Raw genomic sequence first — 23,014 nt, 5'->3', positions numbered from 1 at the left:
TCTGCAATATGCAGAGAACTAAATTGAAAATGGGAAGGTGAGAGTAGCAAAATTGACAGAGCCTTTCATGCCTAGGTGGGAATCAGCAAAAACTAGATCTCTGTCTTGTACAAGCAAAAGTCTCTTCTGCTTCTACGAAGCCCGACATTTCCACCTGTTCCAAGGTGGCGATCAAAGATTTAAAACAATACAAGATGGGAAAGCAAAGTTACATATGTATTGTTTTTCAGGTAAAAGGTGATATTTAGAGGCACCTTCCAGGGTTTTCATCCTCAAGGTTCCTTTGTGGCTCTGAACTAACTTTACAGAGAACAGGGCAATGTTGCTTCTTTTCTTTATGTGTCAATTAACTGAAGCCCGTCAAATGTTTCAAGGACAGAATTGTAGATGCATTTGATGTTTCTGGTTTTACAGTTACCATGACCTTGGACAAATTGGCTCCTTGCTTAGTAAGACAGATGCACAGGCTGCAGGATGGTGGTAGATTGTCCTTGATTAATGGCAGCATGGAAAGAAAGTGTTGATAAAACAGAAACAGAGGCGTAAAAGGAAATAGGACAAGTGGGGAAATGTTAATTTATTTCCTAGCCAAATATTTTGTTCACGTAACCAGAGGGATCATTTTAGTCGTGTTTTAACGGCAATTATTATCTGCTCTCTCTTACACTCATCCAATTTGTTAATTCCTACTTACTTACTTTCTGCCTCTTTCATTCTTTCCCTTCTATTCATTTTGGCCAAAAGTTTATAACTTGACAAGAGCTTAAATTGAATCTATTGCCTGACACCACAGGGAAAGTTTCTACAAACTATAATCTGCCTTTTCAGATGAAAACTAAAGTACTTTCAAATTTGGCTCTAGATCGGAACAGTTTACCTGGAGAAGTCATGCATTAGAGGAGCCCAAAATATTCTCAAGAGATTGAACGCATCTCGTTTTAATCCGATTGTAGCCAACAGTGTTTGCAGTGTGCCTAATGTAAATATATTAACTCACCAAGCAATCCAAACCCTTCATGATTTATTTCATTCAGATTTGTTGGGAGTGTATGCAAACTAAAATAAAATCCTTTTACAACCTGGGTGGCTTTTTAAAAGGGCGTTAGACAACTTTCAGGAGCATAACTTTATTAATAGCTGACAGCTAAATGGAACCTCCATGTTTGTATGAAATATATAATAATAATAATAATAATAATAATAATAATAATAATAATAATAATAATAATTTTTTATTTGTACCCCGCCCATCTGGCTGGGTTTCCCCAGCCACTCTGGGCGGCTTCCAACAAAGATGAAAAATACACTAAAATGTCACATATTAAAAACTTCCCTGAACAGGGCTGCCTTCAGATGTCTTCTGAATGTCAGGTAGATGTTTATCACTTTGACATCTGATGGGAGGGCGTTCCACAGGGCGGGCGCCACTACCGAAAAGGCCCTCTGCCTGGTTCCCTGTAACTTGGCCTCTCGCAGTGAGGGAACCGCCAGAAGGCCCTCGGAGCTGGACCGCAGAACGATGGGGGAGGAGACGCTCCTTCAGATATACTGGACCGAGGCCGTTTAGGGCTTTAAAGGTCAGCACCAACACTTTGAATTGTGCTCGGAAATGTACTGGGAGCCAATGTAGGTCTTTCAAGACCGGTGTTATATGGTCTCAGTGGCCGCTCCCAGTCACCAGTCTAGCTGCCGCATTCTGGATTAGTTGTAGTTTCCGGGTCACCTTCAAAGGTAGCCCCACGTAGAGCGCATTGCAGTAGTCCAAGCGGGAGATAACCAGAGCATGTACCACTCTGGCGAGACAGTCTGCAGGCAGATAGGGTCTCAGCCTACGTACCAGATGGAGCTGGTAAACAGCTGCCCTGGATACAGATTTAACCTGTGCCTCCATGGACAGCTGTGAGTCCAAAATGACTCCCAGGCTGCGCACCTGGTCCTTCAGGGGCACAGTTACCCCATTCAGGACCAGCGAATCCTCCACACCTGCCCGCCTCCTGTCCCCCAAAAACAGTACTTCTGTCTTGTCAGGATTCAACCTCAATCTGTTAGCCGCCATCCATCCTCCAACCGCTTCCAGACACTCACACAGGACCTTCACCGCCTTCACTGGTTCTGATTTAAAAGAGATAGGTTCTGATTTAAAAGGTAGAGCTGGGTATCATCCGCATACTGATGAACACCCAGCCCAAACCTCCTGATGATCTCTCCCAGTGGCTGCATGTAAATGTTGAAAAGCATGGGGGAGAGGACAGAACCCTGAGGCACCCCACAAGTGAGAGCCCAGGGGTCTGAACACTCATCCCCCCCACCACTTTCTGAACACGGCCCAGGAGGAAGGAGCGGAACCACTGTATGACAGTACCCCCAGCTCCCAGCCCCTCAAGACGGTCCAGAAGGATGTTATGGTCGATGGTATCAAACGCCGCTGAGAGATCCAGCAGAACTAGGAAACAGCTCTCACCTTTGTCCCTAGCCCGCCGGAGATCATCAACCAGTGCGACCAAGGCAGTTTCAGTCCCATGATGAGGCCTGAATCCCGACTGGAAGGGATCCAAATGGAAATCTACCTCTGAAGACCAGCTGCTGGGGGCAATAAGAGATAATAAGCATGCATTTTCCACTGGTGGCTGTAAAAAAATATATGATGGATTAAATGATGGACCTTCGGTAAAACCCACCGTTTCCTTTTCTTCATTCTTCTTTCTAAAACCACCACGTTGCTAATTTCTTGGATGTTTTAAGTTTCCCTTCTATAAAATGTCCAAGATACTAACAACATGACTTGCATGAGACTGTGAAAATTCAAGAAATAATAAGACAACAAATGTTTGTTTGTTGTCACTAGATTATGGACCTTTCAAGTTGATCCATTCATTCTTCTTGTTGCCTTCCCTTTGTTCAGTTCACTCAAAATACGCTATTCTTGCCTTAACTGTTCTATGGTGGGGTGGGGGGAATCCAAGCTTTTTGAAAAACAAAGGTGGCGAATGTGGGAAGGAATGCTGGGCTCAAGGCACATTTTTAAAATTCCCCTCCAAAAATAGTAGCAATCCCAAGTGGACAAAAGCAAAGAGGGGGGTTAGGGTGCTGATCTGCGGCTTGTGAAACTGTACTGTTGTGTGTGTTGTTTTTTTAATTTTTAATTTTTTGCTTTGGGCAAACCTTTTGCGGTTCCAGTTTCACTCTGTTCTCTTGCCAGGTGAGTAAACGATGATTAGTCACTATAATCATCAAAGGCTGAGGGCAACCTGGTAGGATGCCTGGGCTCTGATGTTCGTTGTGCAAATCCTCTGAGAAATACCTTTTGGGGTGTTTCTTTCCTTTCCTGCTCTAATCCTCCATCCAAAGCCTGACAAATCCCAGTTACTGCTCAAAATCTACTGGGAACTCTCCTGTTTATGTGCTGGCCTTTTCCCTTTTCTTCATCACCTTGATACCAGTTTGCCTCGTTCAGTGTTGTCCACACCGGCAGGCAGCAGTTCTCCAGGGTTTTAGGCAGGAGACCTTTCCAGACCTGCCTGGAGATGCTGGGTATCGAACTCAGGAACTTCTGCATGCAAAGCAGATTATTTTGGCCCTTCCAGGTGCATGTCCCTGTGTCATTTGTGTGGCACTGGTACACATTCCCTCCAACATTTCTCTGATGAAAATAGGGACATCCTATTCCATAATAATAATACTTTTATTAAAAAATATATATAGCCCACCCATCTAACTGGGTTGCCCCAGCCACTCTGGGCAACTTGCAACATATAGAAAGACATAATAAAACATTAAATATTCAAAAACTTCCCTATACAAGGCTGCCTTCAGATGCCTTCTCAAGGTTGTATAGTTACCTATCTCCTTGGCTTGAGGGTTGCATAACTCGATACCCTCCAAAATTTCTCTGATGAAAATAGGGACACCCTAAGGGAAAGCGGTGGGGATGCGGGTGGCGCTGTGGGTTAAACCACAGAGCCTAGGGCTTGCTGATCAGAAGGTCGCAGTTCGAATCCCCGCAATGGGGTGAGCTCCCGTTGTTCAGTCCCTGCTCCTGCCACTCTAGCAGTTCGAAAGCACTTCAAAGTGCAAGTAGATAAATAGGTACCACTCCAGCAGGAAGGTAAACGAAGGTTTCCGTGCGCTGCTCTGGCTCGCCAGAAGCGGCTTAGTCATGCTGGCCACATGACCCAGAAGCTGTATGCCGGCTCCCTCGGCCAATAAAGCGAGATGAGCGCCGCAACCCCAGAGTCGGTCACGACTGGACCTAATGGTCTGGGGTCCCTTTACCTTTAAGGGAAAGCGAGACATTCCGGGATTAAATCAGAAACCGGGACAGCTTCTGTAAACCTGGAACTGTCCCTGGAAAATGAGTGCATTTGGAAGGACTGATCATATTCTAGCTTCCAGCTGTCACTGGCTTGAACTAACTAAACTGGAGAAGAGGCAGGAAGAAAGCAAAGCCTGAGAGGTGGTGAAACGTTTTACCAACAAATACTTACTAAAAGAGAAAGAATCAGTGAGGGATGATTAGGCTTCCTTTCTGCCAATCATGCCCCTGCCCCCCACGTTCAAGTAACTTATAGTAACTGTTGTTTTATGCCCAACACTGCCAACCAAGTTCAGTTTGCCTTAGCTTTGGCAGTCAAACACTTGGGTGTTTTTTGGTGCATTATCAAAAGGGCCAACTAAGTTACAGATCCTTCCTCACCCAAAATGCACTTCTGGGAGCAGAGCTCTCTGTGTGTGTCAGCTACATTGATTGAAAAGCTCGTCGTGGTGTGTGCCAGCCCATTCACGTGCAGAGTCGCTCTGCCAGTTGGCACAACGGGTCAGCCTTGTACCCTTGCCAGGCCGTTTCTGGTAAGGGGGCCCTAAGGCAAGAGCAGGTTGCGGGTGGGGGGAATCGACACGGAACTAACTATGGAAATCACTGCCATAGACTGGTTGCAGGCTTGCAAATATTAAGTCTGCAATTCCATGCCATCTGACTTGGGAGCGACGAAGAGTCTTGCACAGCACCTGAAATACTAACAGATTTCTCACGGTATTAGGAATACAGTGCACAGATCTGGCTGCCTCCTCTGCTCAAAAAAAGGATATTGCCGAGTTGGGAAAGTGTCAGAAAGGAGTAAATGAAATCATCAAGCAGGTGGAACAATTCCCCCATGAGGAAAAGTATCGGCATATGAGGCTTTAAAAATTAGAGAAAAGGCAACTAACATGTGACATGATAGAAGTTTGTAAAATTATCCATGGCATTGAGAAAGTAGGTAGAGAGGGTGGAATCCCCTGTCTCATAACACTTATTATTATTATTATGTAATTGTTTTTTCAATACAAACAACAACCGCAAAAGACACATACAACAAAAACCATAATTACACTAATAACACAATTCGACAATTCAGATTTGAATACACTGATATACTCATGACAACACCTTTTTAACAATATTTTCCCACCTCTCTCTCCTCCCCCTACTTCCCACCACTATCCGCCTTATCGCTTAAATATTCCTTCCAGATTTCTTCATATTTATCCAGTCTTAATTTGTGTCGACATGCAATTCGTTTGCATGGATCTAATCTGTCCATATTATCAATCCATGTGCTAATGGAATCTATTTGCGGCTCTTCCAATTAATCAAAACAAGTTTTTTTTTTTGCTTCTAATATAGCACGGTACATCCATTTTATTTTATTTTGACCCCTTGTAATCTCCCACGTTTCCGGAATATAATTTAGAATAAAATTCAGTTCCCTTAAATAACAATTTCTTTTTATTAATCTTGCTATAAATATCTTCACCTCGCACTAAAATGATCTTATCATTGGGCAGTTAATCATCATACGTACTAAGTTCGCATTTTTACTCCCACATCTCCAGCAGTTGTCTGTACTTATTATTTTCTTCTGGTATAGCTTTGCTGGAGTCCAGTGGGCTCTGAATATTATTTTCTGTTGAATAAGTCTTAGTCTTAGATCCATAGAGGCTATTTCTGTTGATTTTTTATACTTGACTCCCATATATCATTTGTTATCTGTACCCCTAACTCTTCATTCCATTTTTGTCTATCATATTTTAAATCATATTTCTTCCTGTTGAGTAGGGTTTTATATAGCTGAAGTGTAGAGTTTTTTTGTTTCTGTTGCAGAGATTAAATCTTGTAGTAGCATGGGTGTTTCCGATGCTTCTATAGCGTCAGGGCCAAGCTGCCTTTCCAACATATGTTTCAATTGGATGTATTGCCATTGTTTTTCACTGGTTAATCCATACTTTACTTGCAAAGTCTTATATTCCACAAATTTGTAATTTTCATCAATTAATTGATTCAATGTCAAAATACCTTTTTTCATCCAAATTTGCCAAATTATTACTTGACTTCCAATTTTTTAATTTTGGGTTGGCCCATAGTGTCTCATAACACTTGAATTTGCTTACATCCAATGAAGCTGAATGTTGGGAAATTCAAGACAGATAAAATGATAGAATCTTAGAGTTGGAAGGGACCCCACTGTTCACCTGGTCCAACCCCCTGCAATGCAAGAATCTCAACTGAAGCATCCATGACAGATGGCCATCCAACCAAAAGAAAGTACTGTATTTTCCTGTGTATAAGATGAGGATTTTTTATTTTAAAATTATGTTTAAAATCAGGGGTCGTCTTATACATGGATAATGCAGTGTGGGGACGGGCGATTGGTTGCTGCCGCAAGCAGGAGATTGGCATTGGCAATGTGTGATATTGTCTGCATTTTTCTGGGGCAATCCTCCCCCAAAAAAGCTTGACAACTCCTGGCAATCTCCCCCCTCCCATTTTCTTAATTTAGAGTCCCCAAATATAGGGGGCATCTTATACACAGGGGGGGTGTTATACACGGAAAAATACGGTAATTCTTCATACAGCTCATATGATCACCAACTTGGATGATTTTAATAGCAGACTGGACAAAATCATGGAGGAAAGGACTATCTATGGCTGCTAGTCAGGGTGGCTGCGCTCTTCCTCCACATTTGGAGGGGAAAATGCTTCTCAATACCAGTTGCTGGAAGCTAAAGGAGGGGAGAGGTATCTTGTGCACAGGTGCTGCTTTTGGGTTTCCCACAAAAGGAAAAGGTGGCCGCTGTGAGAAAAGGATGCTGGACTAGATGGGCCATTGGCCTGATCCAGAAGACTCCTCTTAGGTCCTTGTGTTCCTATTATGATGTCAGCTTCCCTTGCCATAATGTGCTTTTTTCTTTCACTATCTACTTTCTCCGTGTCTCTTGATGCCCTTGACCATGGTATCCTTCTGGAGTGGCTGTCTGAGTTAGGGGTGTGTGGCATGTCTTTGCAATGGTTCTGGTCCTACTTTGATGGTTATTTTCAGAGGGTGATGCCTGGGGAGTGCTCCTCTTTTTCCATATGGAAACCAGAGTCAGAGGTCATACATTTTCTATTACCGGGGAATGATCAGGAGCTCACCAAGTTAGTGGTTAAATATCTCTATTTGGGGGTTTTTGTCATTGAAATACACTGCAGACACTTGATCTCCCTGGAGACCTAGAGATGTGACGATAGACTGCTCTGCCTCCTTTCTTTTAGCAAATGTTTTGTGCCACTGGGGAATTGGTAATTCTGTACTGATTTATTTTGGATGTTGTATGTGATGCCAATAAAGGTTTTACAATACGATACGAATATATATATATAGCCACAATACAATAAAAACAACAAACTTGTCTACAAGAGATAAAGAAAAGAAACCAAAGAAAGAAGAGACAAAAGAAGAAACCACAAAATTTTCTCTCTCCACTATATCTTAACTGTCATCCCCTACAGAGGAAGGTGTTCCCTCTCAGCTCTTACCTGGGCTCACCCTTCTCTTCTCACCCACTGAGCTCTCCCCTTACCTGCCTCTCACACAGGGTCCTCAAACTGTCCTTCTACTTCGGGAGTGCTCTTCGGCCCTGCGGACTTGGGGTTCCTCAGAGTTCAGTTTTAACCTCTGTGCCGTTTAACATCTGCATGAAACCATTGAGTGGGGTTATCTGGAGTTTTGGGGTACGTTGCCAGCAATATGCTGATGACACACAGCTCTACTTCTCCTTTACAAATGTGGGGGTGGATGTGTTGGGCCATGGTCTTGTCTTAGTAATGGACTGGGTAAGAGTCAACAAATGGAAGCTCAGTTCAAATAAGGCTGAGGCACTGCTAGTGGGTGGTTCCCTAGACTGGACGGATGAGAGGTTGCCTGTTCTTGATGGGGTTAGAATACCTCTGAAGAAACGGGTACATAGCTTTGGGCTTTCTGGACCCTTTGCTGTTGCTTGAGACTTAGGTGGCCTTGGTGGTATGGGGTGTCTTCCATCAGCTTCAGCTGGTGGCCCAGCTGCCCCCTATCTGGACAGGGATAGCCTAATTTCTGTCATCTATGCTCCGGTAGCCTCTAGGTTAGATTGCTGCAACATGCTATACATAGGGTTGCCTCTGAAGACTGTTCAGAAACTTCAGCTGGTGCAGAATTCGGCGACCAGGGCATAGTACACCATTCCTGGCTCGACTGCATGGGCTGATTTTGACCTATACAGCCTTAAATGACTCAGGACCTCCTATATGAACTGACCTAGACCCTGTGATCATCATAGGAGGCACTTCTTCATGTGCCTCCTCCACCAGAGGTCAAGAGGGTAGCAAAATGAGAACAGGCCTTATCTGTTGTGGCTCCCCGTTTGTGGAATGCTCTCCCCAGGGGGACTTACCTGACACTTGAAGTACATATCTTTAGGCACCAGGTGAAAATGTTTCTGTTTAACCGGCCTTTGGCCCTGAGATCTGTGGGTACAGGGCAGTATACAAATTCAGATAATCTTCAAAACATTATCTCGATGTCGATGTGGTTGTTGGAGTAGACAAATTCCTTCGTTGGTCTCCCAGAAATGTTTCCATCCTTTGTGTACAGAAGTTGGTGTTTCACATTCTGGGGACCTCAAACAGGGTTATGTGTTGGAGAGGCTCCTTTGACTATAAGAAACTGAGCCTTTCGTGTCATCAGCCCAATCCTGTGGAATGCTCTGCCACTAGAAATTTGGCAGGTGGCTTCTGTTCCAAGTCTTAAACATCTGATGAAAACTTTTCTATTCCAGTAGTTTTGCGCAGACATTTAAGGATGCATGCACTTTCCTATAATCCTTAGTGGTGACCCATTCCTATATATATATATATATATATATATATATATATATATATATATAGTGGCATGTAAATATTTTTTACAACTAATAAATAAATAAATTCTACAGCAAGTCAACTGAAGCCACAAGGAGTACAGACTCCCTGAATTCTGCACCCCAAACCTGCCTCCACAGCCTTCCCTCTTCTCCTGCCAGCTTCGTGATCTTGGCAAGGGTTTTGCAACAATGCTGTCTTTTACTCTTTCACACAGATTAAGACGGAAGACCTCGGTGACTCTTTGCAAACCGCCATTCCCTCCAGATCAAGCCACCTGGTACAAGGGCCCTCGATGATGCCTGGAGGGCAAATTGCTGGGGTAAGAGACTTTCGGTGATTCATACAGACAAGTATTGATCAAAAGCAGTTGTAGATCCAGCGAAGAATTCCTATATGGGTTGTGGCCTTAAGGCACTTGATGCACCACCAGTGCTGAAGCTAAGCAGGTCGAGGTCTGGTCAGTGCTTGGATGGGTGACCATCTGTGACCTTGTGGAGCTGCAGGTTGTGAATAAATGAACTATAAACAATACTGGCCACATGGTCCTGTTAAAAAGAAAGGCTACAACATTTAGGGCTTTTAGTTTAGGGTTAGGAAAAATAATCGGAGTAAGGGGGGTCTTGGTAGAGGCGTGGTGTAGAGAAAGTGGATGCAGAGAAGGTTCTCTGACTCCTGAACCCAAGGTTATCCGATAAAACTGAATGACTGGAGATTCAGGATAGACAAAGGGAAGTGCTTCTTCTCCATGTGTGTGATTAATCTGAGGAACTCACTGCCACAAGATGCGGTGACGGCCACCAGCTCAGATGGCTTCTAAAGGGAATTAAGCAAAGTCATAGAGGAGGGGAGGTCCGTCAATGGCTGTTATCATGGTGCCTCAGTGGAACCTCCATGTTCAGGGGCAAGGTATCTCTAATAGCAGTTGCTGGAGAGAGCAAAGGAAGAAGAGAGCTATTGCTTTCAAGCCCTGTTTGTGAACTTCCCAGAGGCAGAGCTCCTGTCTGGACCCTGTGAGAGGGTCTTTTAACATTCTGATGAGTCTACTCTTCTCCTGCTCATTTCATATATCCAAGAGGTTGTTCTGCGTTTGTGGGAGGGGGGAGCATTCAAAACACCTGAAGTCTTTGGTCTCAGTCTAGCCACATATTGTGGGCTTTGGCCCTCGAGTGCCGAGTCATCAACCAATGAGAAACTGTATGATATATTTGCGCATGCTTGGACAGTTGTGTATTTTTGGGGAAAGTAAGGAGGGGAGTCATGGTAGTGATGCACATGGAGAGGGGTGGGCAATGGAGCATATGCAGAACTAGGTGAAAAGGTCCCACTGACTGCGACTTTGGCTCTTATTTTCCTCCAGGATATGAGTTCTCTTCACACGTTACAACAGCTTGTGCAGGTTCCAGGCCACATGCAATCCGTCCCCCTTTTCCTGCTTTCTCAGGGCCCAGGAGGACAACAAGGTAAGGAGGACATTCATCTAAGTATATATGTGGAAGCTGCAAGAAAATGTTGCTTTTGTTCCTGATACTCCATTTTATTCTCCATTCTCTCCTGCCTCCCCCCTGTTCCCCCTTTCTTCCCCCTTTCAATAATCAGTCAGCATTCCCCAGCCACTGATCATGCCGACTTCTTTCCTTACATGAACTGTTTAACAGGATTTATAAACCGCTTAATCAACTGTAACCTCTAAGCAGTTTACTCAGACTAGAAAATTCATGAAGGATTCGCTATTCATTAATCATAGTCATTAAGAAATGCTGATAACAAGCAAACGTTAAAAGCAAGGTAACCTAAGATTAATCAAAGTACATAATAATAATAATAATAATAATAATAATAATAATAATAATAATGTAAAATCAGCACTCGTTAGAAATTTACAAAATTAATAGAAGCTCATGTTATCATTACATGTTAAAATTGCAAGCCTGGGTAGGATGCTCTAAACCATTGGTAGGCAAACTAAGGCCCGGGGCCGGATCCGGCCCATAGCCTTCTAAATCCAGCCCCCAGATGGTCCGGGAATCAGTGTGTTTTTATATCAGTAGAATGTGTCCTTTTATTTAAAATGCATCTCTGGGTTGTTTATGGGGCATAGGAATTCATTCATTCCCCCACCCCAAAAAAATATATATAGTCTGGCCCCCCACAAGGTCTGAGGGACAGTGGACTGGTCCCCTGCTGAAAAAGTTTGCTGACCCCTGCATTCTAAACAAACAAACAAAGTCGTTAGCAGGTGTCAAAAGCAATGCCGTGCAGATGTTTCAAGGATATTGATATGTTTGGGGCAGGGTTGCCATACACCTGGAATTTCCTGGAACTTTCCTCAGAATACTGCAGTCAGAAGCAGTGTTGAGGAGGAAATTGGCACAAATGTCCAGGGAAATCTGGATGTATGGCAACCTATGTGTCTGGATTTTCAATTTTTGAAATATGGCAGAATAGTTTTGGAGGCTTTTGACCCAAAATTTATATAACAGCATAAGTAGAGCCTGCTGGATCAGGCCAATGACCCATCTTGTCCAGCATCCTGTTCTCACAGTGGCCAACCAGATACCCCAGTGGGAAACCCGCAATCAGGTTTCCTTTCCTCTCCTGCAGTTTCCATCAGCTGGTATTCAGAATCATCATTGCCTCCAACTGCATAGGCAGAGCATAGCCATCCTGACTGGTAGCCATCAATAGCCCTCTCCTCTAGGAATTTGCTCTATCTCCTTTTAAAGTCACCCAAGTTGGTGGTCATCCCTGCCTCCTGTCGGAGTGAGGTCCACAGGTTTACTAGACAAACTCCTTCTCTCCCTACCCTCTTTCTCCTGCTGAGTAACTCTTCCTCAGCTGGTTAAACCTCCTGTCCCTTCTGACCCCCTTGGTGACTGGTCCCATGGAGACAGGGGAGGCAATTCAGTCAGAATTGGGGGGGGAAGGTGTAAAACAAGCATCCCCCCATTGCGCTGCCACCACCAAGGGAAAGGAGGAGAGGTAAACACGCGGCTGAACCCAAGCCCAGGCCAAGCCGACCTCCCCAACAGCTAGCACACTAAAAGCAAGCCAGAGCCCAAAGGGAAGCCCACTGGAAAAGACCTTGCTTCCTTCTATTTTCAATTTTTGAGGGAAAAGAAAAGAAAAAGGCACTTTTTTGTATTTTTAAGGGAGGTTATTTTTTTTAAGGGAAGGAAGAAGGGAAAAACATTTTTTCTTAATTTTAATTTTTAATTGTTTTTTAAAAAGAATTTCCTTTCTTTCTTTTTTTGAAAAAATAATATTTTTATATTACTATTTTCATCTCCATCTATTTTTTAATACATAAATTTCCCCCTTTCCCCCTCATATATTTTAACCTTCTTTAAAACAAAAACAAGCATCCCCAAACTCAGCCCTCCACATGTTTTGGGACTACAACTCCCATCATCCCTAGCTAACAGGACCGGTGTTCAGGGATGATGGGAATTGTAGTCCCAAAACATCTGGAGGACCGAGTTTCAAGGTGCCTGGTGTAGAATGTCCCTCTCCCTGCATTCCCTCTTGTGCTGCTCAGCTAACTGGGTAACACCTGAACATGGGTTTAAACAGAGCTGGCCTGCAGAGAAAAGAGCTCCCTTGGAGGAATAGTGGGGTATAAATTTGATGGATAGATAGATAAATAAATATTATTTATTTGATAAAGAATTTGCTTCTTGCCTGATCAGTGGAAGCTTGTTGTGGGCCAAGCAAGAGAAGGGAGCAAGCCAGAAGCAGCTCAAGGAGTGCAAAATACACACTTCTGAACAAGAAATAGGGGGGAAAGGGTTCATGTTTCTAGGAGACTATGGATGCTGACAAGAAAATGTGCATACTGCCCAGAGAATGTCCAAAAGCAGGCGAGATATGTGCATTCCCCGAAGTCTGATGGGGATTAGGCAAAATGGACGGAGGATGTACAAATTTCAGCCACTATATGTACACCATCTTGTATGAACCTGTCCTGCCTCACAACCAACACATGCAGACAGAGATTCTTGTTTAATTTTTGTCTTGATTTTATGGTTTTAGTGTTTTTTGTAAACTGAATTTTTGTTTCTGTTTTGTTTTTTACAATCGAGTGGCACATATATTGTATGAAATAAGTAAATGAAAGTAAGTAAGAGATAGATCTTTATTTGTACGCAAGCTCTCCCCGCCGCCACTGCCGTTGAATGAACTGAGGTGCTCCCCATCCTTTAGGCCTATGACCTGCCATCCCGCAGCAGGCAAAGCCATTTGGCTAATTTTTGTCTGCCTCATTTAGATCCTATCTCCCTGGATGTTGCAAAGGCATTAAAACGTCTCCGCCAGCGCCGTCTGGTAGGGTTCTGCAAGACCCACTTGCAGTGGCGTGCGTCTTTTAATTACATTTGCATGCGTGTCCCTAATTTGCAAGGTGCCTAGTTGCAGATGAAACAATGGCCAACCCCTACCCTGTGGGATCTGACAGGTCTTTGTTTTCCTTTCTGCTACTCTGGAGACACACGAGAGTAAAAGGGTGAAGCAATGATTCCGCTGAAGTAGTCAAACAGCTGCAAAGAGCTGAGATTACGCAGCCAGTGACTGGGAGCAGGAAATTAGGAGGGTTACAGTGATGAACTCCTGCGGTGACTCAGTTCTCAGTAACATAAGTGGAGCACTCCCTCGCCTCAGTGGCTACTTTCAGCAATGGGTGAACTCAGCAACCTGCACCCAAAACCAACCTGGCTCCATTTCCTCACACCCCTTAAGACATGACTATCTCACACACCTCTGATTTAGTTTCTCTGCTCTCCTCACAGTTGCACTTCTTCCTAAAATCACAGAAGTGTAGAGTTGGAAGGAACACCAAAGGTCATCTAGCCCAAGCCACTGCAACTATTATTATTATTATTATTATTATTATTATTATTATTATTATTATTATTATTATTACCATCTGACTGGGCTGCCCCAGCCACTCTAGGCAGCTCCCAAAAAATATTAAAAACACAATAAAACATCAACCATTAAAAATTTCCCTGAACAGAGGAGCCTTCAGATGTCTCCTAAAATTCAAATAGTTGTTTATCTGTTTGACATCTGAAGGGAGGGTGTTCCACAGGGCGGGCACCGCAGTCAAGAAGGTCCTCTGCCTAGTTCCTTGTAGCTTCACGTCCCTCAGTGAGGGAACCACCAGAAGGCCCTCAGAGCTGGACCTCAGTGTCTGGGCTAGACAATGGGGGTGGAGACACTTCTTCAGTTACAGGGCTGAGAAGGTTTAGGGCTTTAAAGGTTAGCACCAACACTTTGAATTGCAATGTAGGACTTGCTGCTAAAAAAATATTGTCAGATGACCACCCAACAGGAGCTCGTTGCTCGGCTTTTGCTAAAGACTGCCACCAGCCCATGTCCGCACCAAATATTGTGCAGCGAGTCGAGACGAGCTTTTTTTCATCTGCCTTTCCATATGCACAGGGGAACCAAAAGAATTGCATCCAATATGATCTAAGGAGAATGGGTAAAAAAAGAAACCTATTGTACCTTTTACAATGTGGCCGGCTAGTCCACAGTTCTGGAGCTGGCCTCCCAAGAACATAACAAGCGGTGACAAAAAGATAATCTTCTGGGGAGGCAAAGAGAACGACTCGCTGGTCATCCAATTGAATATTTGGGTGGAAGGGGAGCCAATAACCCCCTTCAACTATTCAGCACAAATTGTCTAAGGTGGGAGTCCTGTGAATGCAGATAGTTATATCTTACAGAGTCAGCTTGTGGACATTTTCCCCACCAGAGGCGGCAATGGTCACCAACTGGATGGTTTTCAATGAGGATTAGACCAATTCACAATGGAGAGGGCTATCAATGGCTACCAGCCATGATGGCCATGAAATTCCTCCACATATTGAGGCAGCAATTCTTCCAAAATACCAGTTGCCGGAAACCACAGGAGGAGGGGAGAGGGCTCCTGTGCTCGAATCCCGCTTGTGGGTTTCAGACAAGCATCTGGCTGGCCACTGCAAGAATAGGACCCTGCTCCAGGACGGCCACTGCTCTTCTTATGTTCTGATGCATGTGCCTGCATGCAGCAGCTACCCTTGGACACAAAAATATTGACTACACCTGTTGTTCAAAGGGCAGCAGCTTGGCTGAAATATTGGAGGAAGGGGAAGGACAAGTGATGGCTGAAGTAGCGGAGGCTGCTTCTTTAGGGGGAATGGGGCAGGGCCCCACTAACCTCAGCCCATCTCCAACCAGCCACCATTTGCTCTGCCTGACAGCTTCCTCCCCCTCCTCCTTAATCTCCATGTTGCCCATGTATGACTCTGCAACTCTGCAGGGAGGATACTGGAATTAGTCACTGGCTCTGGCGCCACCTACTGGTTGCCTCCCTGCCTTCCACCCTACCAGCTCCAATGGGCCCCAGCCACTACCGAAAGCAAGATTTCATTTCTTGGTGTGTATGTCTGTCATGCAAATTGCAGAGTGGGGAGAAACCAGGCTCACGCCGCAGTTGAAAATCTGCCACAACAGTCTTCCTTTTTTTCTCTCCCTCCAACACCCACAGCCTGTCTTCACCCTGGTGCTAAGATGTCATCCTGTCTAGTGGCGTTAAGGCCCAGTTTGGAAATCCATGCTAAGAAAAAAGAGCAGCTGCCAATTCGTCTGTTTGAGGGCACGTCATTAATCTCATGCGCATCTCATTTCTGGTGACATTGCACCATATTGTGGAATACGCTCTCATTTTGGAAAGGTTATATTATCCCTAGGTGGCCTTAGGCAAGCTCCTATTTCACAGCCTCAGCCACGCGTCTGCAAAATGGGAATTATACTGCTGAGCTGGCTTGCCTTCCTGTGTTGTTGTAAGGATTACAACAGGATGTCTGCGAGGTGCTCTGAACACTCATAGGCAAGGATAGACAAAGTGGAGCCCTCCCAGGTGTTGCTAGACTACAGCTCCCATCAGCCTGAGCCAGCAAGGCCCAATGGTCAGGGCTGGTGGGAGTTATAGTTCAGCATCATCTAAAGGTACGTATGGAGGAGAAGTTTGATTCTCTTTGCCTTTATAAGCAGACTGCACTAAAGTGCACTTTCTGAAGCAATACACAAATGGAAACACAAGCATCCTTCGAAGTTTGCTGTCCTCCGGACTTTGCAGTGCACTTCTCCAGCTGCATAATATGAACAAAAACACATATACTGGGGTACTGTGTTCATCAAAATGTACCGTATTTTTTGCTCTATAAGACACACTTTTTCCCTCCTAAAAAGTAAGGGAAAATGTGTGTGCGTCTTATGGAGCGAATGCAGGCTGCACAGCTATCCCAAAAGCCAGAAAAGCAAGAGGGATGGCTGCTTTCACTGCGCAGCGATCCCTCTTGCTGTTCTGGCTTCTGAGACTCAGAATATTTTTTTTCTTGTTTTCCTCCTCCAAAAACTAGGTGCGTCTTGTGGTCTGGTGCGTCTTATAGAGCGAAAAATACAGTATATTGGTAACAATAGCCTTCGAAAATGCCTTGTATTGGGGAAAACTGCATACCAAAGTGGGTATATTTAAGAGAGATCCACACTCAAATCCATATTTCTCCCCAGCTTTCCAAGATTCCCAGTCCAACCTGGAGATGGCAGGGATTGAACCTGCGTGCAAAGCAGATGCTTTAGCAGTGAGCCAAAGCTCTTCCCCATCCTTATTCTCAGGGGTGGCACTCGCCACTGGCACCGCACCACCCTTACCTGTCTTGCCCACTGGTGCCCACAAAGCGCCAGCAGCCGCGGCCAACTTCCAGTGAGATTTTGCAAGATCTCATCGAAGTCTTGTGAGATCTCGTGCAACAGGGCCAGCAGCAGAGGCCACTGGCAAACAGTGGAGGTGAGGCAGGCACCTCTTCTAGGACTTCTGTTGCTTAAGGCAGGCTCCTCACCAGTGCCAGACTTACGTATAAGCTAAACAAGCTATAGCTTAGGGCCCCACTCTCTTGGGGGCCCCCAAAAAAATTAAAGAAAAAAACAACCTGGATGTACATTTCCAAAATATAAGATTAAAAAAACAAATAAAATAAAACCTACATACAGCAACAGTGTCTTGTGTTGTGTAGGCTCCTATTTGTTATGTGCAAATGGCTTTAGATACCTATTATGAATTACCATATAGCATATATTCAACACAAAAAACAGTGTTTTTTTTAGTGTATCTGAAGAAGTGTGCATGCACACGAAAGCTCATACCAAGAACTAACTTAGTTGGTCTTTAAGGTGCTACTGGAAGGAAAAAAAATTTTTTTGTTTTGACTATGGCAGACCAACACGGCTACCTTTCTGTAACAAAAAACAGTGACAATTTGTTGTTGACAAAGGACAGCTGGACATATAAAGAGCCCCATTACCTTCAGTAGCTTAGGGCCTCATCAAACCTAAATCCAGCCCTGCTCCTCACCCCTTCTTCCTCAGTGGACCGGGCCTTCTTCTTCCTTCCATCCTGAAAATCATTAGGCAGAGACAAAGTTTCTCACACTTTCCCCCCCCTTTCTCTTCCAGCTCTGCAACCAAATCTCCTCTCCTTTCCTCAGCAGCAGAGTGGGATCCTCCTTCCCCAACATGGGCACAGCTTGACGTCTCAGGTAATGGCCGCTTGGCAGGGTGTTTAGCTCATGGAAATCATAGAGTTGGAAGGGACCATGAGGATCATCTAGTCCAACCCCCTGCAATGCAGGAATATCTTTTGATTGGATTAATTTGGTTCAGTTAACTCAGCTGAATTAAATTAAACATCGGCTTTGGATCCATTCCAGTCCGGCTTCCGCGCTGGTCATGGGACCGAGACGGCTCTGGTTTCCCTAACAGATTATCTTCGTAGACAGCTGGATCGAGGCGGGTCGGGGCTGCTGATTCTTCTAGATCTGTCAGCAGCTTTCGACGTGGTCGATCACGAACTTCTGGACCACCGGGTGCAGAATGCTGCAGCGAGACTCCTTACGGGGTCTTCGCTGCGAGATCACATTCACCCGGTGCTATACCAGCTGCACTGGCTCCCGGTGGAGTACAGGATCAGGTTTAAGGTGCTGGTTTTAACTTTTAAAGCCCTATACGGCCTAGGACCCTCGTACCTACGGGACCGCCTCTCCTGGTATGCCCCACAGAGAAACTTACGGTCTTCAAATAAAAACATCTTGAAGGTCCCAGGCCACAGAGAAGTTAGGCTGGCCTCAACTAGAGCCAGGGCTTTTTCGGCTGTGGCTCCGACCTGGTGGAACACTCTGTCGCAAGAGACTAGGGCCCTGCGGGACTTGACATCTTTCCGCAGGGCCTGCAAGACAGAGCTGTTCCGCCAGGCCTTTGGCCAGGGCACAGCCTGACTCCCTCCCTCAGCAATCTTTGCGGAGCTCTGGCCCAATGGTGGCCAGTGGCTTGAATTTAATTAATTTTATAATGAATGATTTTAGAGTGTTGTTTGTGCTGTACTTTTGTACTGTTTTATTGTTGTTAGCCGCCCTGAGCCCGGCTTCGGCTGGGGAGGGCGGGATATAAATAAAATTTATTATTATTATTATTATTATTACTATAGAGCCGAAGCCAGTATTCTCAGATATTCAAAACATCCAACATAGAAACTGAAATTTTGAATGTGCCATCTGATCTTAAAATTCAGCTGCTTTGGGGGTCACTTTGCCAGACATCAGATGTACATCAGCTGCTGGCTGTCAACATCATTAGCCACATTGCCAAATATGAAAACTGTTGCATGACAGCTACACATATTGTCACATACTAGATCCCAGTGCATGTCAGCTTTTAAATTCCACTGCCTACTGTAAGATATGGTGAAATACTATATCCCATTGTATGTCAACTATCAGATCCTGACAAATCAAGTTTAAAGAATTGAAAATCAAACATATGATATCAAATAACAGATCTGTATGATCTGTATTGTTCTATTGGTACTGTTGCTGTGGGGTTTGTAATGACCTTTGGCTAGAACAATAAACTTATGGTATATTGATTGATTGAATAGCAGATTTCAAGCATTCAGCAAATATTTGAGCATTTGGGAAAGGTTTGAAGAACTTTCAGTGCCTAAAGAGAAACTGATGTGCTGTTTTGCAAACAAATTCATTTCAGCTCTAATTCAGTGTCTAGCCTAGGAACCCCAAAGCTCAGTAGGAGCACTCCTTGAAATCTGGTGCAGAATTATCTCTGGACAATCCCAAAGTGCGCAAATAAATGGCTGAATTTTCAGTACTATACATATATATATGAAGTCCCCCTTGTCTTGTGGCCACAGTCTTAACACTAAACTTCCTGGAGAACTGAATTTGGAACTAGATGGAAATATTCCATTGGGAAGGACCGTGGGAATTTGACTCCACAGTTGTGCTCACATTGAGCCAAGTTCAATACAAAGGAAGGGAGGAGGGTGGAAAGGACTCCTTCCTACCCACAGTCAAATTTGGTTTAATCTGAGCAAGTTCTCTTTTCCGCTATTCCTTGGGATGATGAGAGCTCCCTGTGGCTGTTTGCTGAAATGTTCCACAAAGCTTAGGGCTGTGGAACATAGTTTGGTCACCCCTGGGCTACTCAGCCTAAAGGCAGCATGCATAGAATCCTAGAGCCGGAAGAGGCCTCTGAAGTCATCCCATCCAACCTCCTGGTCAAAGTAGGAAAGCCACTATGATAGGATCCCTGATAGGTAACCAACCAGTCTCTGCCTATGAGGAAAGTTCACGGTTTTCCCACAGGCATCTGGTCAGCCCCTCTGAGAACAGGAATGCTAGACTAAATGAGCCACTGGCCTCATCCAGCGGACTCTTCTTATGTTCTTATGCTTTAAAACTTCTAATGAAAAGAGGGAGGCAGAATCACAAGCAAAGTGCCTGAAAACTGAAGAGGAAGCAGGGTTTGGAAAGGCCTATCAACCGCCGCTGCAACAGAAAGCATCGAGTCCCATAGTGTCTGATCCTGGGACACTCCCTCTACCACCAGGAGACACCTAGAATGATGGATGAGAGGAAACTGTCTCCATAACACCCAGGCCTCTTATGTCATCTTCAGATGTGTGGGTTTCTGCTCATCCTAAATTATACGAGCAATCTTGCTGGATCAGCCCAATCAGCCCTCTAGGCCACACCGAATGTAATTAGGAATAAAAACAACTAAATTTGATTAGTCATTGCTGCAATGAATGTAGGATAAGAAAATCCCTGCTCACAGTCGGTTGGAGGATCGTATATTTGAGTCTTCCCCCTTGTATATGACTTCCTTTGTGGAGGAAACTAGCACATCAGGGCAAGGGCATTTATCGTCCTTGCATGCTAGATTTGTAACTACTAGAAATGTTTTCCCCACATTTGTAGGATTCCCTACCACCACCACCCAACCAGCAATCTGAACTGGTATAGTCCCAACAGGGAGGGTAATACCCTATGATTATTCTGGATGTGTCTTGATTAGCTCTCAGGTCACACCCATACTATACATTTAAAGCACATTTGACACACATGGATTCCCTCAAAGAATCCTGGGGACTGTAGATTACAGAGCCGCAATTCCCAGCATCTTTAACAACCTACATTTCCCAGAATTCTTTGGGGAAAGCCATGGCTGTTTAAAGTGGTAGGATTCTACTTTAAATGTATAGCGTATAGTAAGGCCTTAGTTTCCAATGGGTATTTTATTGTGTTGATCAATGTGTTGTTCATATTGATGGTTTTCTATGGGGTTACTTTGGCAAAGAATTTGTATTGTACCAGCCACTTTGGACACTTTAATTGAGAGGTAGGATGCAAATGTCTACAGCCCACACAAAAAAACACAATTGGGTGAGGATGGAAGTGGAGACATAGAATTGCAGAATTGGAAGGGACCCCGAAAATCATGTAGTCCCACCCCCTGTAATATAGGAATCTCAGGGTCAGCATTTGCCCCCAACATCATCGGACAAATGACACCACCGCTACTACTATCTACCCTGAGCCCCCATTGTTTTCAATTTTTCTGGCCCAGTGCTCTGAGGAGAGCGGCCATTTTAATTTCCCACAATACCCCTGGTGTAGCAGCGCTATGGGACAATGCAGGGAATCAAAATGGTAGCCCCCCAACCATCCAACGCTCCTTCTGGCCACTATCTCTGGCTGGTGAATTACCAGGGTTGTGCAGTCAAACCGGCAGCACGTCCCATGATGTCTTTGATGTTTCGTGAACATGTCATCTGACCTGTAGATTAGACCCTTCTAAACATCTTTCCTGGGGAGTGCTTTTGTAGGGTCTTTTCTCCCAGTAATGACGGCACAATGTGTCTGTTTTAACAGGCAGTGGGACGTCCTGGGCACCCCGGATCGTCGTTGGAGCCCCACCTGGAAGTCCCTCAGCACTTACAAGTGAGCAAACACTTGCCGTCCTCAGTGGCAACAGATGAAGCCAATGATCTAGAGGAGCTGGAAAAATTTGCCAAGACTTTCAAACAGAGGAGAATCAAACTTGGGTTCACTCAGGTGAGGACGGTCTCCTTCAAACTGTAAAGGCTTGTCTCAAGGCCACCTGGCCTGTGCCTTGAGACCTTCAGCTGATGTTCTTCTCTGAGAACCTTCCAAAGTGGGGCATAGATAAAAGGCTGTTGTGGCTTATGATCAAATTACATGAAGGGACGGCCGCTAGGGTGAGGTTAACACCTGAGGGCGATCTCACAAACTCTGTACCAATAAATAAGGGGGTACGACAAGGGTGCATCCTTGCCCCCTATCTCTTTAACCTCTATATTAGTGACATGAGAACTCCCCTAGTTGAGGCCCAAACCACCATTCACGCACCCAGGCTTGCAGACTATCGCTGCCCCTTACTATTGTACACTGGCGATGTGGTGATCCTCTCATATTCAAGAATCGGTTTGAGGAGGGCCTTTAAGATCTTCGCGTTATATTGCCAAACAAATTTACTTACTATTAACCATTCCAAATGTAAAGTCCTAATTTTTTCCAGGAGTCGTAAACTGTATAGGTGGGAACTCGAGGAGAAGCCAATTGAACAAGTCTACAAATTTCAATACCTAGGAATTTACTTCCAGCATAATATGGGATGGAAAGCGCATATCACATACTTACAAAATAAGGGCAAAGCCCTTATCTACGCTCTATTACGCTTTTTCTTTACAGAGGGGGCTATGCATGTTCCATCTGCCTTAAAAGTTTATAGTGCAAAAGTGGTTGCAACTATGGCCTCTGCGGTCCCTTTATGGGGCGCTTTTGTAAACCTCATGCCTCTGATGGAAGATCTGATGGAAGTTAGAGTCCAACAACACCCATTCCTGCCATAGAAGAACAACGAGTGCTGATACTTTAATCCTTACTGTCTGGTTAAATCTTTTGCCAAGGCTTTTTGAACGCTGGTTATGCCTGGTGTTTTAACTCAGAAGTGGAGAACTTGTGGCCCTCCAGGTGATTTGAGGCTGCAACTTCTATCATCTCTAGCCATTGGGCATGCTGGCTGGGGCTAAAGGGAGCTGGAATTCAGAAACTTCTGGTTCTCTACCACTCCTCCAAAACCTGTTCTATGTTGAAGGGGTGGGTTTCAATAAGAAGATCCTGTTTTTTTCTTATCATTGTGTTATCAGTAGTAGTATTCTTAAGTTGGGTATGATTAGATCATGGGTAGGCAAACTAAGGCCTGGGGGCTGGATCCGGTCCAATCGCCTTCTAAATCCAACCCTCGGACGGTCTGGGAATCAGCATGTTTTTACACGAGTAGAATGTGCCCTTTTATTTAAAATGCATCTCTGGGTTATTTGTGGGGCATAGGAATTCATTCATTTTCCCCCCAAAATATAGTCTGAGGGACAGTGGACCAGCCCTGCTGAAAACATTTGCTGAT

The 23,014-nt window shown here is 44.6% G+C and overlaps 1 protein-coding gene across 1 annotated transcript in view; it reads left to right on the top strand.

Moving 5' to 3' along the window:
- Positions 1 to 23,014, top strand: part of POU2F3 (POU class 2 homeobox 3) — an 80,198-nt gene that overhangs the window by 43,376 nt on the left and 13,808 nt on the right. The window contains exons 3-6 of the mRNA XM_053367342.1: positions 9,411 to 9,515; positions 10,554 to 10,656; positions 17,690 to 17,772; positions 21,460 to 21,642. Coding sequence (XP_053223317.1) covers positions 9,411 to 9,515; positions 10,554 to 10,656; positions 17,690 to 17,772; positions 21,460 to 21,642 — 474 coding nt within the window. The remainder of the gene's footprint in view (positions 1 to 9,410; positions 9,516 to 10,553; positions 10,657 to 17,689; positions 17,773 to 21,459; positions 21,643 to 23,014) is intronic.

This window comes from Podarcis raffonei, chromosome 15 (assembly GCF_027172205.1).
Source record: "Podarcis raffonei isolate rPodRaf1 chromosome 15, rPodRaf1.pri, whole genome shotgun sequence".
NCBI lineage: Eukaryota > Metazoa > Chordata > Lepidosauria > Squamata > Lacertidae > Podarcis > Podarcis raffonei.
The sequence above is the reverse complement of the archived record's forward strand: the minus strand, read 5'-3'. Positions and strand labels throughout refer to the sequence as shown.